The sequence below is a fragment of the Fundulus heteroclitus genome, chromosome 17 (genome assembly GCF_011125445.2).
Source record: "Fundulus heteroclitus isolate FHET01 chromosome 17, MU-UCD_Fhet_4.1, whole genome shotgun sequence".
Classification (NCBI taxonomy): domain Eukaryota; kingdom Metazoa; phylum Chordata; class Actinopteri; order Cyprinodontiformes; family Fundulidae; genus Fundulus; species Fundulus heteroclitus.
Window position 1 is genome coordinate 13,440,459 of NC_046377.1, and position 27,471 is coordinate 13,467,929.

General features: G+C 40.4%; 1 protein-coding gene across 1 annotated transcript in view; it reads left to right on the plus strand.

Annotated features, from left to right (window-relative positions):
- The window catches only part of exoc4 (exocyst complex component 4), a gene marked incomplete at its 3' end in the record, with an annotated part of 134,430 nt that extends 114,795 nt beyond the window's left edge, over positions 1 to 19,635 (plus strand). The window contains 3 exon segments of the mRNA XM_036149141.1: positions 16,151 to 16,287; positions 17,228 to 17,383; positions 19,457 to 19,635. Of these exon segments, the coding sequence (XP_036005034.1) occupies positions 16,151 to 16,287; positions 17,228 to 17,383; positions 19,457 to 19,635 (472 nt within the window).
- Between the last annotated feature and the right edge of the window lie 7,836 nt (positions 19,636 to 27,471).

Here is a 27,471-nt window from a genome sequence, read left to right on the forward strand (position 1 = left end):
CAGCTGTTGAAAAGTTCCTGTTTTAAGCTTAAAAACCCAAAGCATTAACCGAAGTAGTGAAGACTACCACCACCCATTGGTCAGGATAGGAGTTGGTTCCCATGGAGATTGAATGCCGACTAGTGACCAGACTTTGCTGACCAAGAAAACACACTGGTTTCTTAGGCAAGTTTTCCTGCTATTTGGATCTTATGAGGGGAGGCAATCCCCCTCATAACTTGTCTTGTCATTTCATGTATTTCATTTGTCATTTCCAATGAGTTTTATGATGTAAAATTGTTTTCTAAAAACTCAACTTCATAAACACTTTGTGCTGAACTCCATCCATTACTAAATACACCTTTTTCAGTCTATATAATTAACATTATTAAAATATTAACAACATTTTGTTAATGAAACAAACAAACAAAAATCTGCAAACGAACAGAGTTGTCTAATAGATAGTTTGTAAATGTAGGTTATATGAAGATTGAAAAGCTTAGGCCCCAACACTGAACCTCGTGAAACTCCATACTAGGTGTAATACTCTTTAAATTGTACAAATGTCATAATACTTTTTCCTTTCTGAAAGAATCAAATGATCCGATCACAACAAACAGAATGGATTTGACGAGTCGACGGGTAGGATGTGCAGCTTTGTGAACTTGTAGGTTGCACTGTTAAATCCTTATTGGGATTCATTCTTTCTAAAGGAAAGCCTCAGTAGTAAGAGATGTGACTTTTATCTGTCCCCCAAACAGTGCTGTAAAGCCACAGGTATTGTCAGGAGACAAAAATATCTCTCAAGAACTTGATGACTTGTTGAGGAGGTAATCCAGGAATTTGTGACCAAGGACATATCTAAAACATGCAGGGCACTGGTTCTTGAGGGCTGGAATTGAATGCGTGTTCTAAAAGCACTTCTTTGTAATCTTTGCTGCAGTGTTTAAGATGTAATCATTGTGGTCCTTTAGCACAGCAAATCCAAAAGAGAAACAGTTCTTATAAACTCTGCTCGAGTCCTTTCGTTCTCAACACCCAACGCAAGCTGAGACAAGTGTTTGTTCTGAAAATCCAAAATGAGTTTTCACGTAAACAGAATACTTCAGCCACGTGTATCTGTTACCACAAAGAGGTATTACAGAATCAGTTCTGCTGGTGTGTTGGTGAAAATATTATTTTAAATTGCTGAAAAGGTTCACTTGAGAGAACAACATTCAACTCCTTTTTCATCCCAATATTCAGATTTCTTGTTTCAACTGAGGTTTGCGTTTTGTGGTTTGCTTTGTACATATTGTTATATATATATATATATATATAAGAAATTTGTGAAGGAAAAACATATAAGATATTGTATTTGGCGTATTTGCGTGTCAGTATGTGCTGAATGTGCCCCATTAAGTAACATTGCGTATTCTGTGGCAGGTGTTATCAGACAGAGACGGTACATCACAGTAGAAGGCCCAGCATGTTTGATACGCAGGGAAGAACCTAATATTGCTACACAACATTAAACTCTTCTATACAGCCTGGCTACGGCTGTATATAGAAAACCATAGGGGATCACAATTTTTAGAGAGTTATCTGCACTCTGCAACCACTGAAGCACACGTTAATGTGCAGCGGTATGAATTGTAGGATGTTCTTAGCATTGGTGGTTTTTATGTTTTTTTATTTCTGGAATGAGAAACTGAGAGATAAAAATTAAATGTACTGTAGCGCTACACGCCGGTTTAAACAAGTGTTTATAGTCACCAATTTGATTTCCTCTCCATGTGACCAGGTGGTCTGTATAGTAGAGTTTTTACCTTCACCAAGAGGAAAAGAGAAAAACATTGTTTTTGTTTTTTCCTGTAAATGTTCTCCTTTCACAAGAGTTTTCACCTTGGAGCTCACAAGACGTTATTCAGGATTTGTCTCTCCCCCTCATAAATGTTTTAAAATGCTATGTTTAATAGCAACATTTTAAAAGTACGATGTGAACTAAAAAAATAAGGGTTCAGCAACAGTTTCTTACCCTGCTGATGTGACTTAAACAAGCAATTTTTTTAACTTTCTCTCTCTCTCTCTCTCTCTCTCTCTCTCTCTCTCAATTAATTAATTAACAACAAATTGTAAAAAAGCGAAAAACTAATGAGATTTACAGTGGTAGTGGTACACTGCCTTTAAATAAAACACTGAAACCTGCAAATAAAGGTTTTTATAAAATGGAGCATACATTTCGGTGATGACATTACTACAATTGGCAAGAAAAACTGTACCGTTACACCCCTAGCATGCACTTTGTTTCCCTTTTTTGAATGCATGGAAAATCAGATAAAATCATCATCAGATGCATACATCGGCATCATCAAAGAGCTTGCAGTAAGTTTTCTATTTCTTTTTTTTTTGACAAAGAAGAAGAAGAAGAAAGAAAGATGTCTGCATCTTTCAAAATCAGGAACCGGCTGGGAAAAACCTGATTGGTGCATTTCTACTACTGTCACGATCACATATTTTTACATACTGCTGTGTGTAAAACACTAACAGACCTTCCCTAGCCTCATAACGCTTTTATTTCCTGTCGCGGTAAAGTTTAAAATACTCTTTTAAAAGCACATGAATTAACTGGATTTCATTCTTGATCTTGTGCTATTTTTCTTCTGTTTACTCGCGTTGATTCCTGCCCTACTGCGAAGCACGAAACGAATATATCGTAAGACATTCCTATAACACTAACCTTTTTAAGGCGAGCCTGTGTTAATAAATGCATTTATATATCTGGTCGTTTGTCAGTGATATCGCCGGCTGCAGAAACGGGTAAAGGGACTTTGTGGAAACTCTGCACAAGAGTCAAGGTGAATATCATGTCTTGTGCTTGCTTAAGCAGCTTTAATATGAAATACACATGCAGTGTATGTCTGTAGATTAAAAAGTAATAATGATATAGGCGGTGATTTCCCTATCACTAGGTCCCAGTGGTGTCAAGTGCTGCGTTTATATTTCATGCATATATATTACATTCTCTTGAAATGAATATGAGCCTGACATAAGCTATATATATTGTCCACTAGGAGCCTGAGATAGGGGTTTGGCAAGGGCAGTGTATAGTTCAATGGGAGAGGTTAATGTCCATTCATGTGTTTGTGTGATAGCACAGCTCGGGTTGATAAGTCCTCAGAGGAGAAGTCGTATTAGAGACTGGAAATGTAGCCAAGCAACGAGAGCTTGTCCGTTAATCCTTCTCACCGTCTCCCTTGCTTTCTTTCTTCCTCGATCTGCTTCTTTTTGTTCTGAGTCGTCCGTTGCGACTGTAGTTATTCTTGTTTTGCTTTCATTTTTTGCAGCATGGTATCACGCAAACACACACACACACACACACTGATGCTATCTGTCCAGCTTTGTGTTGCCGCTGATTGATTCATTTAATTAGAGATAGATCGAGGGGAAAAGAGGCGAGTGGTAAGAGAAAGAAGGGGAGTTGAAAAGACGAATAAAACAGGATAGGGAGGGTATGGTCACTCTGCTGGATAGGTCTGAGATTGGCTCCATTAATCTTGGTAGAATGCCCCCCCCCCCCCTCTCCCAGTGTCCCTTTTACACTCTCATTTTGTGACTCGCTAACAAACAAGCTCCCGGTGTGCACATTCAGACCTGCAAATTTGCAACGAGACAAGCCCAAGCCCAACAAAACAGCAACCAGGTGAGCACCTTTCTGTGGCCCTGAAGTAAGCATTGTCGAGCCATCTGCCTGCCCGGTCATATGCGGCGCTTGTGCTTCTCTAAGAGTCAGTGAGTGCGGATGAGTTGTTTGTAATGTGCTTGTTTACTTCATTAGCCAAGACCACATCAGAGCCATAATTACTGAGCACATTGGCCCTCTCTTTCCAGCTAAGCGTTATTCAGCTCCGTCCCCAGTGTCTCCACACAATAGCCCCTAACCAGCTCTTGTGCATCTGCATGTTAGCCTTGTAATTGCACATTTGTTATTTGCACGTGCATGTATTTGCCCGTGTTTTTTTGGGGAGGGTTTTTGTCAGCAAACAAAACTGGTTCCACAGCCAGCCGAGAACAGATTTCATTCACTCACCGTCAGCTGCCTGAGAGCTCGCTATAATGCTGATATGTTCTGCCGCCGATGGCCTGCTAATGATGTTGACCTTTTAAAATTCATATTCACATGTAGCTGTGTGAGACGGGAGGGAAGAGACTGGCATGCACGTGCTAATTGTGCATGCACATACACTTCCACCTCCAATGACTGTAATGACACTGACCTTTTGATTTGTGATGATCTGTGTCAGCGCTGCTTATTTGTGGGGGGACAGGGTTGGCGGGGGCGGTTAGTTTCTTGTTGATTGGCTTCCTGCTGCACCTTCCCCGACCACATACACACGCACACATGTTGGGAAGATGGTAGTGGTGGAGCGTTCTTTATTAAGGACACTCTCTACTCCCAGTTCCCATCAGCAGACACAGCAATCACAACACAATATACCTGTTAGCTGCATCAGCTGTGCCCTTTGATTAGGACAAAATTGGGGGTTGGAGGAAGTAGATAGGGGGGCGTATAGACACACAAACATGCAAAGGACATGCAAGCCTTCCCATACTGAGAAAAGACCACCACTTTCTCAATCAGAAACAGAAACTGATACCAGTGCAGGCAATAGGAGACTCTCGTGGGACAATTATTTTCATTCAATAAATCTAATCTAATCTCCTAATCTCAGTCAAATAATATTCCATATGTTTCTACATATTTCCCAGATATTTTGTTGGAGCCAAGCACCTTGCTGTTTGTATGAAATGGACTGTGTCTAAAGATTTAGCTGATTTAGTTTTACAGCTTGCAAGAGTTATAAAGGATTGAGGCACATTGAGATGCCCTGATTTCTTTGTATTTTGTTGGGTTCAAACCACAAACTTCATCATATTTGGATTTGTTTATATGATAGACCAACCCAAAGGTCTCCCTAGAAAAGAATACATGGTCTAAAGTTTTGGCATGCATTTGTATTCACCGATTTATACTTTAATCTCAGTATGATGGAAAGATGGGGTGGATGCTTCAGAGGTCAGAGCACTTAATGTTAGAGCACTTAATTGAACAAACAGTATCACTAAGAACAAGGAACACAATAGACAGTCATGGTTTAGGGTATAAAACAACGTTTTAAGATGTGAACATCTAATTCACAACTGGCAGCCTACTAAGACATGGCTGTCCACCTAAATAGCCAGGCGTAGCAATGAAAGCCTGTATCAAAGAAATGGGCAAAGAGACCTACTGTACCTCTGGACTAGCTGCGGTAATCAGCAGCTCTGTGGGAGGAATATATTGATGTGAAAACTATTAGTCAAACACTCTAACCATGAAATGTTAGATTTGTAATGGACTGAATTTATAATTCTGCCTTTCTAGTCATACTGACCACTCAAAGCTCTTTACACTAGAGCCACATTCACCTAATCATACTACTTATACACATGACTACACCAATGTATAGATCAGTAGGCAATTTAAGTGTCATGGGACATAGTGACATGTGACAGGGGGACGCTAGAATCAAACCCACAATCTTCTGATTGCATGGCAACTGCTCTACCCGCCAAGCCACAGTCGCCCACATGAACTGATTGTCAGTAAGAAAGCCATTGTTATGTGACAGTAATGAGAAGTCATGGCTGCTGTTTTATTTTTACAAGCTGAGAAAGGAGGCTGAAAAAGGTTTGGGACTGGGTTGGAGGTTCACCTTCCAGCAGGAAGTTACACTGTAGTTAGGGGGGTGGATACTATTGCATAGTAGTAGTACTAGTAGTAGTATATCTACACACGAACACACAGAAAAGTGCTTGTTTAAGTTTGTGAATGCAAAGTGACAAAATGTGCAAAGGTTTAAAGGGTATCAGTACTTCGGTGATGCACTGTATTTAATCCAGTTGTCCAAAGTTGATTTAATGTATCAGAACCTACCAAATGTCCCCGAAGCCCGATAAGTTTTCTTTTTATTTACATCGCTAATCTTAAAGCCGCTTTTCATCTGTGCCTCCCTCCTGGCTGCTTAAGGTGGAGCTGCCCCTTACCACCTACCCTTTCCTGGTTATCTCATACCAAACACATGTACTCCTGAGGCTCAGACCCAGCTGCCCTAGGCCTCCAGCCTGCTTCAGCCAACGAGATGTTCCATTTTCCCTCAAACGTGCCATAGCTTTGCTTTGCTTTGTGCATTTGATGTATGTATACCACTGTGTTGTTATGTAAAACAACTAAAAATATACAGAGATGTACGTCATCTTGCAAGGCAGTGCAAAGAGAAAAACAAATGCCTGAGCAGCTACTGCCAAAGGTAGTAGAGGTTCACATCATGCAGTTCTACCCCAGACAGAGTCTCTGTGTGTAACAAGACATAATCTTTGCCTTTTGACTGAGTCGGTTAGAGGGAAGAAAGTTGAAATGTCAGCTCTATGACAAAGATGCCCTTTGGTCTACAAGAATGAAGGAAAGTTTTTGGCTCGGGGTGCCTGATAAAAGGAACAGCTTGAGTTTTTTACAGCAAGTTAGTGCTCTGAGTTTGCAAATGACATTCTTTTATGTTCCTGTGAGCATGTTTGTGTGAGTGAGTTAATGCACGAGCCACCAGTGGGGCTAATGGAGCGCACAAAGGAACATGCAGCCCTCACTAAACAAGTTGACAAAATATAACTCGTCTTTCAGGCTCGTGTCAAGTCTCTCAAAGTTTTTAGTCACTCACACTAAGCACAGATGGCTTAATCCTGTTCTTGTTGTGCATAATTTATTATAATTCACAAGAAATGGTAAGCATGCTCATCTTTCTTCCGCTGAAAAAAGTAATTATACCATACCAGGTGTAGGGAGAAAAACAAGGAGATTATATGATGATTATTAAGGAGGAACTTGGGTCACTGTAGGGATTTAAATGGCAAATCTGAACCCTAGGGTGATTCCCAGGATTAGCATATGCAGAAGCGCCATATTTTCACCCTGCACTTGTTTTTTGTGCGTGGGTGAAGATGGGGTGTGTGTGATATAAAAGCCCATCTGTATTCGTTCAAGTGTGATATTGCTCCTCATCTCTTAATTAGAACACTTGCAACGCTAAAAGCGATGTTCGGAGTTAAAGAAAATGTGTGTTTTTTTAAAAACTCCAGCCAGTTTAGTCCAGCCAGAGACTGGGCGTGTCTCATTTTGCCATACTGCTCTGCCTAACATACTGTAGCTTTTACCTCCTCAAGCCTGAACGGTTCATTGGATGATGTACAAGCACAATAAAATATAGTTTTAACTGTTGGATCTAAACACAGATATTGGTGAGAATGGGTTTCTGTTACCTATTGCTGTGTGCCTCCACAGGCCTGCCTTTCAACCTGAGAGGCAATTTAAGATGCATCTGTTCAGACATGATAAATATTTGTTCTCATTGTTTTATTGCTCTTCTTGAGTTGGCACACCAATTCAGACGCTGTAACAGAATTTTAAGATTAGATTATGTTGTTTCCACAAATAGGAAATCAGAGGATGTGCAAAAGCAAAGCTCTATAGAAAAAGTGCATAAACTTTAATAGAGATGAACCAATATCAGTTCTTGTTAAAATGTCTCTTTAAAAACAATAATTAAGAGCGTTCGAAAGTGCATTTCTACTTCATGTGTATACTGAAGGTTTAACTGTCTTGATAAAATGTTGTTGTTTTTTGCAAAATAACATACTAACAACCGTATATCACTAAAAATCTACCAATGCCATAGATGGACAGAGGCATTTATACACACCTAAAAAATAAATAGCAGGATATTTTCATTACAAAACAGGTTATTGCAAACTATAGGAAGCAAGGTTGAGATTAAAATCATAGGCAACATTTTAGCTGTTCTTTTATTGCTGATATCAAAAAACCCTGACCTTTTGTCTTCATGACATTAACACCCTCTTGCTTTAGCTTCAAAGCCTTTGTACTCCAACATAGAAAATGTAAGATTCACAGTTTGCACACATACCTTTTTATTTTATTCTAAACGTGCAAAATTCAACTCTATAATTTGATTCATTTGTTTTAATTTGTGGCTCTAGAGTGACATTTTACTTCAGAGGCACTGGTAGACCATGTAATTGGCAAGTGAAAACCATTGAGACCACAAAACCAAAGATTTACGCTAGAGAAAAAGAAAATTATCAGATTTTTATTTTATTTTAAAAAAACACATAGAAGTAGAATAATATAGGAAGAAAAAGTTATTTGCTTTAATGCTAAAGCAGGACATTTAATTGCAAAGTCTTGCAAAGCTTTGAGAACCTCCTTTTTACATTGTACAACCTCAAACTGCAATGCAAATTATTGGGATTATTGCTCTTAGTAGTGCCTTATTGTGACAGGGACAAAAAAGTATCTAAATATAATTATAATTTATTTATATATATATATATATATATATATATATATATATATATATATATATATATATATATATAAATAATATATATAAGGCCCAGGGTTTGGTTGGAGAACATTAACAGTATTAGGAAGAACAAAGAGCACACTGGTAAGGATAAAGTAGTGAATATGAGTTCTGCGAAAATAGGTTATAAAACAATATCCCAAGCATTAAACAGGGCACAAATCACAGCTCAATTCAATTGCAAGCCCTCCAAGATATTGTTGTCCTCTGAAACTGACAGGCCATGCAATCAGAGAAGCACTCAAGAGGTGCTGCAGAATAAGAGATTCTGTTGACTTGACTTTGCTTTCCATAATATAAATTTGGCCTTTGGTTTTCAAGTTTGCCATGGGACATGGAGGGAGACACAGCACACAGACTCAAGAACAGGCACTGGTCCGATGAGACGAGTATGTAGCATTTCGGTCTCCATACAAGATGCGACAAATGAGTCACAAAGACACAAAGGCAAAATGAGAAAAATCACTGCAAATCATCATGAACACACTACTAAAACAGTAATACACGGTGGTGGTAGTATAGCATTTTCATCAGCAGGGACAGGGATGCTGCTTAGATTAAATGTGAACATGGATGGAGCTACATACCGGGCAGTTCTGTTAGAGGTTTAACAGGATTGCCTCTAAAACCTGACCTACGATGGAATGATTTAGCCCAAAGCACATTCTTGTTAGAATGGACCAGTCAAAATCCAGACCTAAATCTAAATGAGAAACTGTGACGCTGGTAAAATTACTCTTTAAAGATTTTGAACCAGAGTTTAAGCCATTTTACAAAGGAGAATATGGAAAGAAAAACGTGAGCCTCTAGATGTGCGAAGCTGGTGGAGACAAACCCCAAAAGTCTTCCATCTGTGTCCTTCTCTCTCCACTTAACAATCATTGTGTTTGTCTGTCACACAACATCAGAATCAAGTATATTGAAGGAATTTTGCGATAACATGGGAAAATGTTAACCCACTTACATGCGTGCACATTCAAAGAGCCGTGTGTTGCAGTTGAGTTAGCACAAGCAATGAATGCCATCCGGTGTGTGTCAGGGGAGTCTTTGGAGAACGGCTCCACAGTGACATTGATGAATGATCTGTCAAGCCCATGTCCCACTCATGCCCACCTCCTCTTTACTCAGGAGAGGGACAATCTTTGTAGGGGGGGGGAAAGGGGAGGGGACCGGGGTTATCTCTGCATGTGCTCCTGATGTGTGGGAGTTTGCTTGCTTTGCTGAGTGTGTATTTTTTTTGGCAACCCTTGGCCAACCATGTGAGTGGCATTGCAGAGGCATTACACGTGTCAGTGGTTTAAGGTCAGGGTGTGGGTGAAACGGCGAGGCTGTGCAGGGTTAAAGACTCCGACCTCAGCAAAACCTTGAGGGGCACCCAGCTGGTTTAATGGGAAAATCCATGATCCATTTCCGATGCAGACAAGAAAATGTATTACAGAAGCAACACAACACTCTCATTTCCGTGCCGGTTGTGATCAGGCGGTTTAAAATTTGCCTGGGTTAGTAAAATGACGCTTATTTTAAACCCTTCTATTTTAGAGGATGGCCGATTTAGCCAACAGAATTCAGCAGCAGCAATAACATCCCCGTTCTCTCGCCACAATAATGGCTTTTTCCCATGTTCCACCAAAGAAAATGACTACTTTTAGCACAAACCCGGGGTGGTTTCTGTGGCGACGTCCATGCATTAGCAGATTTTTCCACTCGGATGCCATTTGGGATGCTGCCTTGTTGCTGTCATTAAACCAGCATTGCCGCAGCCTTCATTTCTCAACGGGAGTTTACCCCGGCAAACTCCGAGATCCATTTGCAAACTCTAATTTTCTGTGTGTTTATGTACAAATGGTGTAAAAGAGTAGAGGCAACGTGCAACCAAGCGCAGTTGCAGAGTAATAAAATACCGGAAAGGGGGAATTAAATAAGACATACGGGTGTTTCTCACGTGGATCCGCAGCATGTTGACCTTTAAGCTTGAAACATTAGAAAGGAGGAAGACTGGAGATGAAGAAGCCTCCATGACATATTCTATATAACAGTCAAACAAGATAGAGGAGATGTAAGCGAGGTTGCTTTCTCCAGCACACTCTAGGTCTCCTTCAAAGCCCTCCCTTTCTCAATCTGTTCCTTGATTACTTTTTAATGATTGCTGCAGCCTAAGACGAATGGCTGGAATAAATGAGCAAATTAGACAAGGGAGCTGAGTGCAGGAGCATTTGTTAGAGCAGGAGTAATGAATCGGGTAGCCATTGTTTACTCTTCTCCATTCACCAGCCGGGCCCACTATTGTATTCTGCAGCCTCAAAGCAGTGACATGAGCACTGCAGGACGCTGTTATAAATTATGTAGCATATAAACTTTTTGACCACGCCATAGACATTTAATCATAGAATATTATTTCCCCTTTACTTACCCATGATTTGATTGAGTAAACATTTTTCATTATGACTCTGAAAATGTAGCAACACATCTCGGAATCACTGGAAGGCGTTTTTATTGCGCATTTGTGTTAAGTTATTATCATTTAATAATGTCATATCAGTAATGTCTTAAAAATGCGTCACGTCTCACACAAACACCATTTGTTGGTTTTCTGCTTGTGTTTTTGCAGCCTCTCTCCGAAAGGTTGATTTGCATCTAACTTAGAATGAGCCAGGGAGGAGGGGCCTCCATGTCCTTTAAAAACAGCAGTGCTCCATATGCAGGTTGCTCAAGTGCGAGCCACCAGGATTGACAAAGACTCCTGGATAGGTGTCAGAAATGTTTTCAGAAAGAACTGAACGAAAGTCCGGTTGCTTCCCATTTATGCCCGTTTGCTGTTTAAGTATGTAGGTATAAAACTGACTACACAAACCTACAGTGCACACTAAAAGGTACTTTCCCCTTTTTAGCTCTTTTATGACAGAGCAAAATTCATGTTTCTATTAACTACAACAAGTCATCCACACCCTAAGTAGCCCCAGACCATCACACTACCACCTCTATGTTTAACTGTTGGTATGACGTTCTTCCTCTGAAGGCCGAGATATGCCAAACCGTCCGATCCGACGGACAGATCCGTACAGATTTTTTTCCTGACCTACTGTCTGGAATAGAGGATATCTCTACGCACCACCGGACTAGCGAGATTGAATATCGTCGCGAGAGTTTGTACTGCAAAGTCTGCCCGCATGAACGAGCCGAGATGTCAACGGAACGGTACGTTTGGACCGACCGTGGTGTCCACTACGTGAACGTTGGATTTACGTATTATCCCTATGGAAATGAAGCGTTGAACCAGCCAGCGGTGAATTCTGTTGGTTAGTGTTGCAGTGACTATCGTTGGAGTTCAAAAATCTGAACTTTTCTGTCAAATTGTGTGGCGGCAACCAATCAGGGAATGGTTGTTGTTGGGAGGTACGGTGAAGGAGCGCAGTGGAGACGGAGCGTAAGGAATGCTCTTTAGAGGTTTGTGGGTGGCTTTGTTCTTCGGTTTTCCCCATTAAATGCAGCACCGCGACTCACTTGTTAAAATCCCAGTTTACCATGTTGAGCTGAACAGACAAGCAGATAGAAGCTTCTTCTATTTGATGACACGGTGACTCGCAGCAAACCCGATGTTCACCGCTGTGCATGCGAAACATACCATAAAGCTGCAGTTGCTGCTCGAACAAGCTCAAAGAAAATTGCTGTTTTGCTTTCTTACCTGTTTTCTGTACTTTTCTGTACTTTTGTTTACCCTAGGTAAACACACTGTTTATGAAAATGTTTTATTAATTGTTGATTATTGATTGTTTATTGAGCTGTGTGGTTTCGATGAACCTGGCTGGAAATTTAGTACAGTACAGTTCAGATATTTTGGCCCTGTCCCAATACTCATACTTCCATCCTTGTTACCCTCAAATACACGTTCACGCTGAGGGTGTGTGCGCGTAGTGTCTCCTGATTCTCCAGAGTGGTCTTTCGACCCGACCCCTTTGCGCCCTCGATCCACACTTTGATGCAGACTTCACTGATGTGTATTACCCACAAGTCATTGCTGCATGTGACGTTTTGAGCCACAAGGTGAAAATATTTGATCTAGAAAGTCCCAAAATCATAATGCCACCTGCAATAAATGACTAATCACCAATTGTTGTTTCTTAAAACAAATATGGTAGTTATTTTACTTACAAAACTGACATTTTCTTAAACAGTAGCAGCCAGTTTAGTTTTATTCTTTCTGCTTTGTTGAATTTTTTTGATGTATTTGCACTTTTAAAATGTCTGAAAGCACCAAGTAATGTTTTGCATGTCTATTATTTATTTATACTATCTAAAAGAGTGTTTCTGAACAAGTAAGCAACCAGTTATGTTTCCTTTCTGCGATGTTGATTTTTTTTTTACCTTTTTTTTCACAATTTTTCTTTACTGTTGAAGAAGTTGTAAAAAATACAGTAATGTATGGTAATAGTTGTAAAAAATATCAAAGCCAAAATAGAAAAGGGGTCTACCTTGGTCAGAATTAAGCAGACACGGTTACTTGGAACTGAAAGCGAGTCTGCCGGCTCCATTCACTTCAACCAGATGTAATTGCTACAACTTCGTACGATCGGATTTTCTGTCGGATCGGACAGTTTGTTGCGTCTTGGCCTTTGAATGCTGGTTTAAGCTCGGCGTAAGGTGACACATACACCTCCCTAAAAGTTCTACTTTTGTATCAAGTCCACAGAAACTTTTTTCCGAAAGTCTTGGAACCATCAAGATGTTTATTCGGCAAATGTCAGGTCAGCACGGGTGTCCACTTTGCAACTGTCCCGTGGAAGCCATCTTTTGGATCCTTTTTTTTGTTTGTTTTTTTCGATTTGTGTTTGTGGGAGTTCGACATGCAGTCCTTTGCAATCCTTTGCCAAAAAGACTGCAATGTATTTTTAAATACTCTTTAATTTAAATGTTACGGCTTCCGCAATAACAACCACACAATATCCTGATTAACTTAAGTCCACATCCCCCTGACAGCTCAGAAGGATAAAACAGGACATCTTTGCTAGCCGTCTTATTTGCAGTCTTGCTCTCAATCGCTTTTTCGCAGACCTGCCTTGACATGTCACAAAAAAATAATCTTCATTTTAAATAGCTTCCTTACATCTCTATACTTTCTCTGACTTTATTGATAAACACCTCATTATATTACAAATATCTAATGGTGGGTCTTCTTCACTCAGTAACAGCATCCACATGAAGAACATTGCTGTCTTGGGTGTGATGAGTACATTTGATCTTATGTTTAAGTTTCTGACTGGCCAGTAACCTGTCAGGGATTATTAAGCAGAAATCGTTTCCTGCCAGTTTTTGCTGTGCTTTTCTTTTACACATTAATCCACATGTTGGCTTCTTATCAATGCACAGCCGTTAGTTGCATTGTACATCTTCATGAATCGTATTCCTGGATGGTTTGTTCTGGACACGATAGTCTATTCTATTGGATTCTATTCACGGTTGCTTTTTTGGGAGGCAGCAATTGCTTTTCTGCAACAGAATGAGATTTCTGCCTCCCAACTTTTTTATTTGCCGGGGGCATTAACTACCCTAGCAGCAAGCTCCCCTGCAGGGTGTGTGTGATTCTTCCCACCCTGGCAGGCTGACCGGGAGTCAGGCATGGACAGTAAAGGCTGCTCTACAGGCAGAGAGACGAGGCCACGGTTAGCGCTCTGTGGATATGCGCGGTGCTATGGATCATTACATTTCTCAGTGGAGCAGCTGCTGTTTGTGTGTGTGCATTGTCGTCTGCTTGTGACAAAATGAATGAAGGAGACACAGAAACGGAGACGGGCTATTAATATTAATATTATTTTGTCATGCCAGGGGTCCCTTTTTGTTTTTGGACCATTACTTCAGTTCTAAACTACTACTTTTATAAAGAAACCGCAGAACATTTTTTAACTAATTTGTGTTCTTGTCACATATCTAATTGAAATCAGCTGGTCCGACATCCCAAACAATCGGAAATTGGTCCCGACTGAGAAAACCCTGAAAAGTCCATCTCCAAACCAAATATGAGCTTTTTTTTTTTTTAACATAATTAAATATTACACAGCCCCAAATCCTTGTATGCTACTTCTCCTCTGTTTACATTTTAATGTTGTTGACATTACACTGACTACATATTTTCCCATTCATCACCCTTTATAATTGGGAATAAAGGATAAGTCTGGTTTAGGTCATGTGCTTCTATTCTGCATTTGTCAGACTTTTTACTCTCTATCTCCTAAAGGTAATTTCCATTTAATTTGACTAAACTATGAAGTTTTCCATTTTCTGTACAATCGGAGGAAGTCCACGTTAAATTCTCACAGGCGAAGTAGTGAGCTGAATCAAAATCTTTCCCGTCTGTAGAGAGAGGTGGCACTTCTGCCATTACAGTGACTGCCATTTGCAGAGAGGCCTGTTGCCGATCTCAACAGTTATAGTGAGTAATTATTATCATTAGAGATATAAGATAGATTGGCTAAGTGTGTGGAATAGGCAAACTGGATGATTCTGACTTGTTATCTTATTTAACAGCTTTTGAGTTGCTCGAAGGTGTGTGTTTTGAAAGGTTTGGCCCCCTCTCTGTGCTTGCATGAGTGTGTAAGTGTGTGTGTGTGTGTGTGTGTGTGTGTGTGTGTGTGTGTGTGGGTATATGAAGCTGCTTTCCTGTTCCTGGGCCAGCTATTAGTCACGCAGGAGTGGCTAATCTGTAATGGCTGCTGTCACCGCTCTGCCGTGGCTTCTGGTGATGGGTGCATCGTGAAAAATGCGGATGCACACACACACACACACACACACACACACACACACACACACACACACACACACGCATCACTTTGATACTCCGAAATCACACAGCACAGAAGTTCAAACCGAACAGATAGGTGCACACACACCGATTCGCTTACCCGCAAAGAATCATCCATTCGTCTAGCAGCATTAGGACTTCTGACAAGTTGTCCAGCACTAGTCATCTTTCCGGCCGCAGGTGACATGCACAGAAGTTGGAGGACTTCTTGTCGCGTTGCCGTTACAGCAGACTTGATCCGACCCGACACTACCATAAAATCTAGTCCATGTTTTTCCTTTCTGCATGTATTAGTTTGTTCGTCTGCCTGGAGGGGTCAAAACTTAAAGAGTTTTCCAGGTGTGGATCATAAAGTAAAATTAGCTGACACAATACCTCAGTCACCTAAATGAAACTAGCATATGAGATGTTATTTCAGCTACAAACCTGTATGATGGTCTGAGGGAGAAGTGTCAAATGCATTAAGTTGTGGCTTCTCTGCTCATCTTTGCTGTATCGTCATAAACAATATAGACCGTCTGTCTATCTGATTGTGCATTCATCTGTCCATCAACCTATCCATCTATTCATCCACCCATATATCTGTTCATCTGTCTGGTAGTTCCCCCAACTCTTTTTGTGTTTTTGTCCATCTCCCCGTTCAACAATGTAATCATCTATCCATCCATCCATTGATCAATTCATCTCTGTCCTTCTACTCAATACATCCATCTGTCCGTTCACTCATTCATTCATCCACCCATCCAATCTGTTCTATTGTTCTTGTTTTTTTTTTTTACAGCCTGACCTTAGTTTTTGACCAGCTTTTCAAAGACAAATATAATTTCGAAATGACAAGTGTGTTGCTTTCCCTGTTTAAAGGAAAAGCACATAGTAAGCATCCCTCCTGCTAATATTTATTCGCTTTTCTCTCTGCATTTAGAGCACTGTGGTTGTGGAAAAGTCCATCCAGGACCTCATGAGCCTGATGCAGGATCTGAGTGCCTACTCCAACCAGTTCCTGGAGATGGTCTGTGACAAACTCAAGGATTACAAGGAAATCTGCAACACAGCCTATAGGTAAAGAAACAAATGTTTGCTTTGAAGTACTCTTCCTTTGTGCTCCCCTAGGATCAACAAACAACTTTCTAGGTAAAGAAAAGCCCAGAAAATATGGTGGGAGATAAAGATTAATAAACTGCGCTAGACACAGAAGAAATAACTTGATGGGAGCCCATGTGGTCAGGGTCACAGGTCATTCTAAGTCTCTTTGGGGCCCCTGAGCAACGAAGACCAGGTCTGCAGACTGTGTCTAAATGGCTATTTGTATTTTTATGCACTTTGATATAGTGTGCAGTTTACTATTTTAACTGCCTTACAAAAGTATTCAAAACCTTGAAGCTTATTAGATATATGTCCTTGGATTTTTACTGATAGACCAACATTTTAACTTTTCTATACAAAATAAATCTAAAAAACTATTTAGGGTGTATTTGAATTGAGTTATCTGGCCTTAGTAGACCAAGTTTTACTATTAAAGCTCAACCCTTTTTGGGGAATGTACCGGATTTACTTATTTTGGGGTAATTTTTGCATGTTGTTCTTTACAATAAAGAATCTTTATTATCACCACGTGTTACAGTGGTGAATTTTCTTTTTTTGAGACATTGCTGAGCTTAAGCAGAGTCAGATTGGATGACGAGATAGATGACCTCAAATTTTTAAATCTTGCTCCAGATTCCCAATTGAATTTAGGTCTAGACTTTGACTAGGCCGTTCAATCAAAACGATATGCTTTAAATTATACCTTTCCATCGTAGTTTTGACTTTATGTTCATCTAATTATTAAATAAGATCAAGTATAAATGCACCAATTCTGTACATGATTTAGAAGAATTTTCAGAAAAGTTGGAGAATTTCGAGGGCAATCAATTTGTTTTGAAGCTTTCTGAGTTTTCTCATTAAAACTGTTGAATCTTAAGATGTCTTAGTTTATGTGGCTCCACCTGTGTCCCCTCAGGGCCATAGTCCAGTGTGAGGAAAAGCTGACGATCAGCGCCTCCTGGGCTAAAGATGAGGACATCACCCGTCTCCTCCAGTCCCTTCCAAACTGGGCAAACATGACGCTGCCCAGACAGACGCGACAGAAGAGGGAAGACGAAGAGGACTTTACACGGTACGCACTAAACACTGTCAGGAGGAAAGAAGTTATTAGGACTCGTCTGCAGAGAACTTATGCAAACCTCTGTTTTCCTTTTAATCTGCGATAATACCTATGAAAAGAGTCACGATTGCTCTTTGAGGCACCCTGTATCTGAAGAAAGTGAAGTAGAATGACAAAACCTGAAAAATAAGGAGAGTCAGTGAGGAACAGAAAAGTGGTTTGAGTCTTATCAAAGTAGCCTTTGAATGTGCGTCCTCTGCAGGGAACACCGAGGCTTGTAGGGGAATGGTAAAGTAAATAATTTGATCATTTGGCAGAGAAAGTCAATCTGTTGTGTGCACCCTGCTTCCGTCCCTCTCTCTCTTGCTTTTTATTTTATTTTTAGACACAAACATACAGAGCAGCTCAGAGATGGCAACGGCACGAAAAAAGACCAACCGGCTGTCTGATTTGAGACGCTTTCATCGCGGTGAAACGGTGGATTAACCGCTGCCCCGCTCTCAGCCCAGTGCTTTATTAAAGCCCAGTTAATCAGCTAAATACGCCTGCCTGTTAGTCGTGTTTCTGTCTTCTTTTTAACCCATCTGTCATTCGGAGGATCTTGAATTTGTGGACATCCTGATGACTCTGGAGGCCAGTCCATATGTCTTGAGTTTGTGGTACCATGGTTACCTAACTCTCCCGATTCTCACCATCTGTCTTTTTTTTTTTTTTGTTCACAGTCATTCTTCAACCACAAGTGATTTCAAGTAAAATGCGTCTTTTATTTTCATCACGTTGTACATCTTTGTTTTGCTGTCTTCTAAATGTTTTTTTTTTTGGGGGGGGGGGGGGGGGTCGTTGGCTCCTCACAACCTCTACTGACCATTTTTCTCATGGATAAACCTCACATACACAAGTGCACTCTCACAAACACCTACAGGTGCTTGGATCCAGGTACTTACAGACTTCTATACAGAAAACCCCTATTATTATCTTCAGCTGTCACTTTAAACATGTCGTATTAAATAATACTTCAGTGATGGTACCAACGCGTTACTTGATTGTATCTGTAATACTTTATCGGCTGGATGTGCTGTTATGTTTACATCTCTCTTTGCAGGTGAAGAAGCACACTGAGGATGTTGTATCATTCTCCCCCTTTTCTCTTCTCTATTTTTCACCTTTTCTCCTTTTTTTCACTTCTGCCTTCTTGTTTTAGTGTCCATATAACATGAAATATTCTCTGCATAAATTGTAATAAAGCTACTTGCATGCATAAATCAAGCGAAACACTACGGCAAAAGCGGTATGTGAAACTAAAATCTGTTGGGCTGTTTTTGGCATTAAGACAACGATTCCTAATGCCACATTGCCAGACAGGACACAAAAAAAATTATCATTTTTTTCTCAGTTTTCTGTTTTGCTTTTTTACCCCCAAAGATTCTACTTCATTTAAATATACATTCTACCCTGGTGCCATCTTATTTATCCATCTACTCATTCACTCACTACCATTTTTGCCTCTTCCCTGTGAATCACTGTTGAGATCAAGGCAATAGTTCACTGCTACATCCCTGACCAAATGGGTTTGAGATTATTAGAAATTGTACTGTGTGAAGGATACATGCGCTTACCTTTATTTCAGTACACTGTCATGTTTTAACCTTAACAAACTGGCGTCTTTTAAAGCATTTAAACTAGAAACGAATATGCTGTTAGCCAGAGAATACGTATTTGATACCTGAGAGCTCTGATTCATGTTAACTCATATATGTGACAGAGTTTTGAAGCAGGTCTTTTCAAAATAGTGTTTGAATAATACCTAATCTCTTTGATATGCCTTGCAAAATGATTCATGCACCTTGAACACTTTTACAATTTGTCACATTCCAACCACATACTTTCATAAATGTTCTTGAGACTTTATGTGACGGTTCAACACAAGGTAATGTTTAATTGGAAAATGGAAGGACAATGATACGCCAGCCTATTTACTTCTGTTTCATTCCCTGTCTTTGCTCACATAAACATTCTCTTACAGTGGCCGTATATTTAACGTATTCAGGAATAGTTGTGTGAGGAACTGTAATTGTCTCGTTTCAGCGCTGCTTTCGCTAAGGAGTCAGAGGTGCTGACAGGAAACCTGGGAGATAAGTTAATCCCCCAGAACGAGATCCTGCGCGACGTCAGCGACCTCAAGGCTCTGGCTAACCTTCAGGAGAGCATGGAGTGGCTCGCTGGTCGCCTCAAGACCTTCTTCACCAACCTGCCTCAGGCGTCCAGTGAGTACATATACGCCGATTTGTTGAGGCGCTTAAATTATGCACTGAATCTAATATTCATGACGCTAACCTATGCAATACTTTCCCTGTTTATGTCTGGCACAGTAACACCAGCCTAGGCGTATGTTGTTGCTTACTCCTTCTGCAGCAAACTCAGTATTTCTAACAACAATAGTTTGACTTATTAAGTGCAAACAATTTTATGCTTTCACAGTCCCTTACTTTCCCCTTTGACTCAGACAGAAAGGCTTTATACGGTTAATGACAGCAGGCAGGAAAATCCAGCCTTTCCTGCATGTTTTTTTTTTTTTTAGATTTGTAAGAGATAATGACACAGACATTCACTTTAACCGGCGTTAAGGATTACATCTATACATTATTTATAGTTTTTTGGTAGATATGTTCAGATAATAACAGCACGGGAATGTGGATAGAGGTCTTTCCTCATCTCTACATATAGTGTGTCTGCCGCAACACCTCTCACCCGCTCCTCATTACATTTAAAGAAAAAGAAAAAAAAAAACACTTACCTTCTTCACTGGAGTTGTCAAACAGCCCTTTAAACACACATATATGCATGCAAACATCTATTTTCCTTAGTTCTGCTTGTGTTTGACTGTATCCACCAAGCAGGAGTCTTACTCAATGCTGACTCATCACCTAATGCATCATTAATCTCTTCTGCATTTATCCCCAACCTGTAGTATTTATTTTATTCATCCCTTATACTGTGCTGTTGGTGTGATTATTGAATTAATTCATTTTAATCTGTTTGTTGAACATTTATAGATTTTTCTAAAAGTTAAATAAGAACAAACTGTGATGTCTGTCAGAGAGTTAAAAAGTCTGACCCTTTTCACACAAGACGCAGTTCTGGCTTCCTCTGTCTGTCTGTGCAGCGGTATGCAGGAATTCACAGCCTGGTCACTTTTTATCTGTTTCTTCTAGCTATAAGCTGTCATTTCTGTAAAAGTGACAGAAAGAACCAGGTTGTGCATATGACATTTGTTGTTTTGTGGTAAGATATGAACAGGTGAGGTATTGCGAGTCCTTTTGAAGTCACAGTTTTCTCAGAACATTTCTGGCTAGCATTCTGAGCAAAGTTAAGAAGATGTAAATCTACATTCCCTTGCACAACAACACAGTACCGTTAATGCTGTGTAAGAAGTTAAATGCTTCCTAATTGCAAGAGGATTAAAACGCTGCCAATTTTGATGCAAAGAGGCTGTCCCAAAACATCTCCACCCAGTAGTTTTTGTAAAAGATTTTTGTTTTAAAGACTTTGATTAGTCAACCAATGATATCATATATCAGATTTTTTACTGTAGCGACTGGCTAAGCAAAGACCTCCCCAAGATGTGCATGCCAATTCTCTCAAGTGTGCACTTTTTACCATGATGTAATGGTACCGTTCCTTTAATTTCACTTAAATATTTGAAATCATAATAAAAATAAAATGTTATCTCTAGCTGCACCCTCCAGTGACTGTATTACTGCTTTTTTGCATGTTCACAGTGTGGAAATGGCCGTCTAGTACCGAAAGAAAGTATTGCTGGTATCTGGTATGTGACTAGTAGTTAATAAAAAACACAGAAATTGACCTTTAATTTAGCACCAAATCATTAAGTATTGTCTGCATTTCATCAGCTCCAGTTTAAAGTTGTACATATTTTGTTTGGTCAGACCTCAACTACATTATTCTTAGATTTTTCAAAACACCTTTTCAGATCTATGATACTTTTATTCTAATTTTGAAAGCACCCGCACACAAAAAAGAGCATTTCCATTGCACCCTTGGGTTTGTATAACCTGCATATTTTACACCTTTTATTTTTACATTTTTTACTCTGAGTCAATTAAGTTCTTTTAATTTTAAATTATTTTAAATAAAATAAAGGAGTCCCTAAAAGTAGGAGTGGGTTTGTTTTTGTACTGGGGAGGTAGACACTAACTGCAAAAATATAAACCTTATCAGATCTAAGGCTCTTTGTCATTCTGGAAGGTATAATTACAAAAAAAAAAAAAAAAAAAAAATCCAATAAGGTCTTCCTAAATTGTTGCAGCAACTCAATGGCCTTTATTCTTTTTATCCTTAATTTGAAGTGAGGCTCAAACTAATGCAGGACCTGCGGCTTTTGTGAGAGTTGACAGAAAAGAGGGAAATCTTGAAAACTACTTAAAAATCATGATGAGTAATACCCTAAGGATGATGGGCTGCTGACCCATCTGTGATCTGCTCCTGTAGGCTAAGATAAGAACGTGTCTGCAAGGGGCATACACTAGATTGCAAGAAAAATTGTATGTTTAAAAAAAGTGAAATAAAATAATCCATATCTGATAAGAGTGCAGATGGTTGTCAGAATTTGGCTTGAGCAGCATTAATCCATGGTACCAACGTGCCATATGCCAGCAGAACAAGCTGTCCATGGTGGCATAATGGTGAAGTTTCTTGGCACCGTTTTAATGTTTTTTAAGCTAATTAAGATACCCTATCATGATGGAAAACTTCTAAACTGTTTTTGCAAATATACTACCCCAGAATGAGTTTATATTTGTTATAAAGTTTTTTTTTTATTATTATATGGCGCCTCTGTAAGAAACAGGTTAAACTATATGTGAAAAACTTTTTTTGGGTTCTCTGCCATATCTAGGTGCGTTGTCAGAGAGCGCGGTAAATTATGCACCTCTCTGAGAGGAATAAAGAGGCCTTCAACCTTTATCAGCCTTTGTCACAACTCTTTGGCTTCAGACTTCTGATTGCTCATTGAACTTGCACTATTTTGCCGCTCCATATCGCAACTTTTCTTCTCGAAAATGAAATAATTAAATATGAAATATTCTTATTTGGGTTTGACTTTGTCAGCGCCGTATCTCTCTTCACGCACTTCCTTCCCCCCCCCCCCCCCCCCCCCCCGCGCCCCTGACGGCAGCTTTCTTCGTCTTCTCGCAGATAAGAATTCAATAAAAGCGCGGTAAAGGGACGTGACATAATTATCATTAATTCCTGCGGGTGGCACTAATGGGAAGGCTGGGGCAGTAACTTATCATGCTGGGACAGCCTCCTTATTGTTCATTATTTAGTGTTTGGCGAGCTGATGGCGGACTACATGTGCGTGGGTTTGCTGGGCGACGCGTGCGCGCGCGTGTGTGTGTGTGTGTACACAGCCGTGCGCCGTGTGAGATGGGACAAGGCTACGGCGGGGGGAAAAAACTGCCCACCTTATCTCATCCTCCAACCCGCCACCCCCGCATAGCTCACGTCTATTTCTCTCCAAATTGGATTTTATATTACAAAAGCAGTCAGGTATGAACAAGTCATTTTCCTCTCCTCTCCTTGTTTTGCCATTTTCTTTCTTTCTTGCTTTCTACTTTTTTTTTCTTTTTTTTTTCATTTTCGTCCATTTCTTTTCCTCCTTCCTTTTGCCACATTCTCCTGCAGGTGTTTCTTCTTTTCTTTTTTTTTTCTCTCAAGGAGAAAGGTATTTCTTTCTTGAATCTGGCCACAGCTGTGTGATCTGTTAGATTAGCATGAGAATATCAGGAGTATTTTTTGATAGCTTCCGCTATCTCACTGTGACAAATCCACTTTAGTATGTGCATATGCAAATTGAAACATCATCTGTTAAAGACGTCTCAAAAGCAAAGCATGTGTGCACGGACTATGGTGATGTTCTGCCGTGGTGGGCAGCATGGATGGCGTCTCCTCACCTGTCTGCTTGGAGGACAGGGCTCTTCTGATATGTTTTCACGATATTTACTCAAGAACACAAAGGCCCATGTCTGTCGCATTGCCTTGTAAAAGTATTTTTTTCCAGATTTTGTCTAATTACAACAACGAGCTACATATTCAATTAAATTCAATTCAATTCAATTTTATTTATATAGAGCCAAATCATGAAACATGTCATCTCAAGGCACTCTACAAAGTCAAGTTCAATCAGATTATACAGATTGGTCAAAAATGTCCTATATAAGGAAACCAGTTGATTGCATCAAAGTCCCGACAAGCAGCATTCACTCCTGGAGAAGCGTAGAGCCACAGGGAGAGTCGTCTGCATTGTGCATGGCTTTGCAGCAATCCCTCATACTGAGCAAGCATGAAGCGACAGTGGGAAGAAAAACTCTCCATTAACGGGAAGGAAAACCTCCGGCAGAACCGGGCTCAGTATGAACGGTCATCTGCCTCGACCGACTGGGGTTACAGAAGACAGAGCAGAGACACAACAAGAGAGACAAAAAAGCACAGAAGCACACATTGATCTAGTAATCTGTTCTATATTAGATGGTAGTAGCGGGTGAGCCGTCTTCTCTGGATGATGTCACAGTTAACAGAACGCCAGACCAGGTGTACCTACTATGAAGAAAAAGAGAGAGAGAGCAAAAAGTTAAAAGCTGAAATGACACATAGGTTTGAACCACTTTTTACAAAGAATAATTTAAAAAGTGTGGCATGCGCTTGTATTCAGCCATTTTCAGATCAGAAAGATACTCGATACTCAAAGTCCAGACCTAAGAAGACTGAATTGATCTTCGCGGATGCTTTCTGTCCAGTCTGACCGAGCTTCAGCTATCTTTTAAAAAACGGGCAAAAAGAAGAATTGGTAAAAAAAAGAAAAAAAAAGTACTTTATAGATGTACAAAGCTGCTAGAGATGTACTTCCAAACACTTGAAGGCAACAGGTGGTTCTACAAAGCCTTGTCTCGCTCTAAACTTTTGTTTGTAGCATTTTTTAAACCATCTTCCCATTTTTTTACTTTGGCATGATTATTTGCAAGTTCCTTAAAACATACGTAGAAGTTTATATATTGTGAAACCATCAAGAGGTTTGAAGACTTCTGCAGTGCATCGTGTTTGTTCTGTATGTTTAAATTTAAGTCCTCTTTTTTCTGCCTGGCAACACTTTCTAAACGTGTGCGTTGGTTCATCCTGTCGTTAGGTGGGCGTAGAAACAGACCTTCAATCTACTCTTCTGGGTCTCAAACATGTAAAGTTTTGGTCTCACCATGGCAAGATATCATTCATCTCAACCGTAGCAAGTGCATCGCTTTCTCCGCTAGCTGCGTTCTTCCTCTGACTTTGTTTGACGTGGAAGTTTATTAACAAAGCAGCAGAGGCCAGGAGGACTAGTTAAAGTTGGTGACGATGCTCTTGTATGTATGTCATCCATTATTTTGTTTCTATTAACTCGGTAACATTTAATTCTTTTCCTGTTTGAAGAATCATTCGGTGATATAAATCATCTAGACTAATTGTTAGATCTTATCCCAGCGTGATGCTGCTCTGTTTCCCTGGACAGGAATTCATGGTTTAGTTGCAGATGTTCTTCAACCACTTGAGGCAGCGAAATAATTAATGACTCCCCTTATTCCTCAGTCAGTCATTTAGAAATCGTTCGTCACCTAAGCCCTGCAAGACATCTTTTGCTGTGTTTTTGTTTGTTTCGTGCTTTCTGTTGCACAGATGAGTCTGTCCTATACTTTTTTTTTTCTTTTTTTATTGCATCTCCTAAACTTTTTTTATTGCATCTCCAAATCTAGTGCGACTGTTTTCTTCGTGGTCATGGAGACTGCGCCCAAACACTTTTTTTTTTCTTCTGTAATGCAGGACAGGGAGTGTAAAATTAGGTGTATAAGATTAAACGTCCCTTCCTGTTTGCATGCCGCGTGAAGATGCTATGGCTGATCTCCTCCTTTAATGTTCCCCACCCTCGTCTTCTGCAGATGGCAAGCAACAGACGTTTGCCTTAGATGAAATTCAAAAATAATTGGATAAGCGCTGAGCACCAACACACACACACACACACACACACACACACACACGTCTACACTCGGGTGCGTGAAACGATGCGGGATATGCACATACATGTTCTCATGTTGAACCATGCAGATAAAAAAACAAGTTCTAACTAAGATGGTTGTAATTTGGTTACAGGGAAGGGAATAAGCAGAAAGTTGTCAGTCAGGACCAATGAGTCGTCTCCTTTTGCCCGTCTGTCCCTGACTCTAATGGCGCCCCCCATGCTGTGACACCTCCCTCGCATCATCAAAGCGGGCGCAGGCCCGCAGCAGTCGGAAACGTAGCGTTGTTTTTTTTCTTCTTCTTCTTCTTCTCCTTTTTTATATGTGTGTGTTTGTGTTTGTGCGTTTCATGGACACCCCCCGGAGAGACCTCCAGCTGCGTGTGCCACAGTAATCCCTTTTTTTCCCCCTCTGTCAGAGTGACTGATTGTAATGCACACGAGAGGAAACGGGCCTTTGAGTCACTTTCATGCATATGCCCGTGTGCATTTACATCGACACTTCGCGGGGTAAAAAACAGCCCCAGGGGTGGAGCTTGTTACACATGTCCTTTTCCCACAGATCCAACCACAAGCCAAGAGGGGGAATAGTTCACAATTTTTATTTCTTCTGGACGTCACAGTCAGTTTTAATCAGCAAGTTTCTTCATAACTTGACTTTGTTTTCCACTTTGCTCTCACAATATTTTCATGTGAATTCGAATGCATACATTTTAAACAAAAGACTATTAAATAGGTGCAAATAAGCATGGTGTCAGTCTGGGCACACCCACTGTTAAGTGTTCATCAGGGAGACAGCCTGGGGGAAGAAACTGCCTCTGGTGTCTGGTTTTAGTAAACAGTGCTCTATAGCGACAACCTGAAGGTAACAATCAAAACGGTTTGAATTCAGGATGTGTGGAGTTTGAGGAGTTAGCTGAACTTTTCTTCACTCTAGACCCGTCTCTGCAGACCTGAATGTTTGCTGCAGTTTGGTCTTGTACCTGTTTTGTGGACGAGCGGACCAACACAGTGATGGATGTGCAGAAAACTTCTCGTGCAGTCTCTGGCGGCTTTCTTTCCGAGCAGCGTCTGTGTGAGGACCAGCTCAGATCCCGACAAAGGTGGTTCCCGGTAGCCGGAAGTGATCCTCAGTACAGACAGTTTAGTTGAGGACGGTGAGGGAGCCAGTGTGGGGGGGAGTCCTGCTGTATGGAGACTCATCGGCATCCTGGAACAGACCAGTCACAACGGTGTCGTCCTCCAACTTCAGAAGCTTTACAAACGGGTCCGCTGAGGTGCAGCTGGTTGCGTACAGAGAGAAAAGGACTCAGGGTTGCTGAGGAGGAAGAGGATGCGCCCCAGTCTCACCTGCTGCTGCCGGTCCGTCTGGACGCTGTGTGGTCCAGAACCATGAGCTGGGTGAGCTTCTGGTTAGGATGTCTTGTTGTTAGTATTGAAGGCTGAGGTGAAGTCCACAATAGGATCCTGACATACTTCCCTGGTTGGTCATGTTGCATGCTTCTGTAGCAGGTTATTTAATCCCAAAGGGCAAATGTACCCTTTCCTATACAGCAGTCATACCGATAACCTCAACAAACACTGTTGGGGCCTGGTGTGCCCCTGCCACATTTAGTGCTGACAAAAATGTTACTGTATACTCTCCATGGGCAGGATAGTGAGGCTTAAAGGATCCACTACAACTGTTCACTCAAATACAGAAAACTGCAAGAATAATATTTAGAAACAGGAATAGTGTGGATGGGTATGAATTCACTGTAGAATTCTCATATCGATACAGATCAAAACGCTGCAGCAAATGTTTGATTATATGTCAAATATTGTATATAAGTATGTGCAAACTAAACCTCAAACATGCTGACAGGGGTCACCAACCTTTTTGAAACTGAGAGCTACTTTGGTGGTGTGTTCATACGAAGGGCTACCTGTGCTGCCCTTTGAACTAGAAGAGCCAAAGTTCACCTTAACTTTATGTAAAATAAATACATTTTTCATGCATTGCTATCAATTGTCATCTTTAAATCTATATAAATGCAAA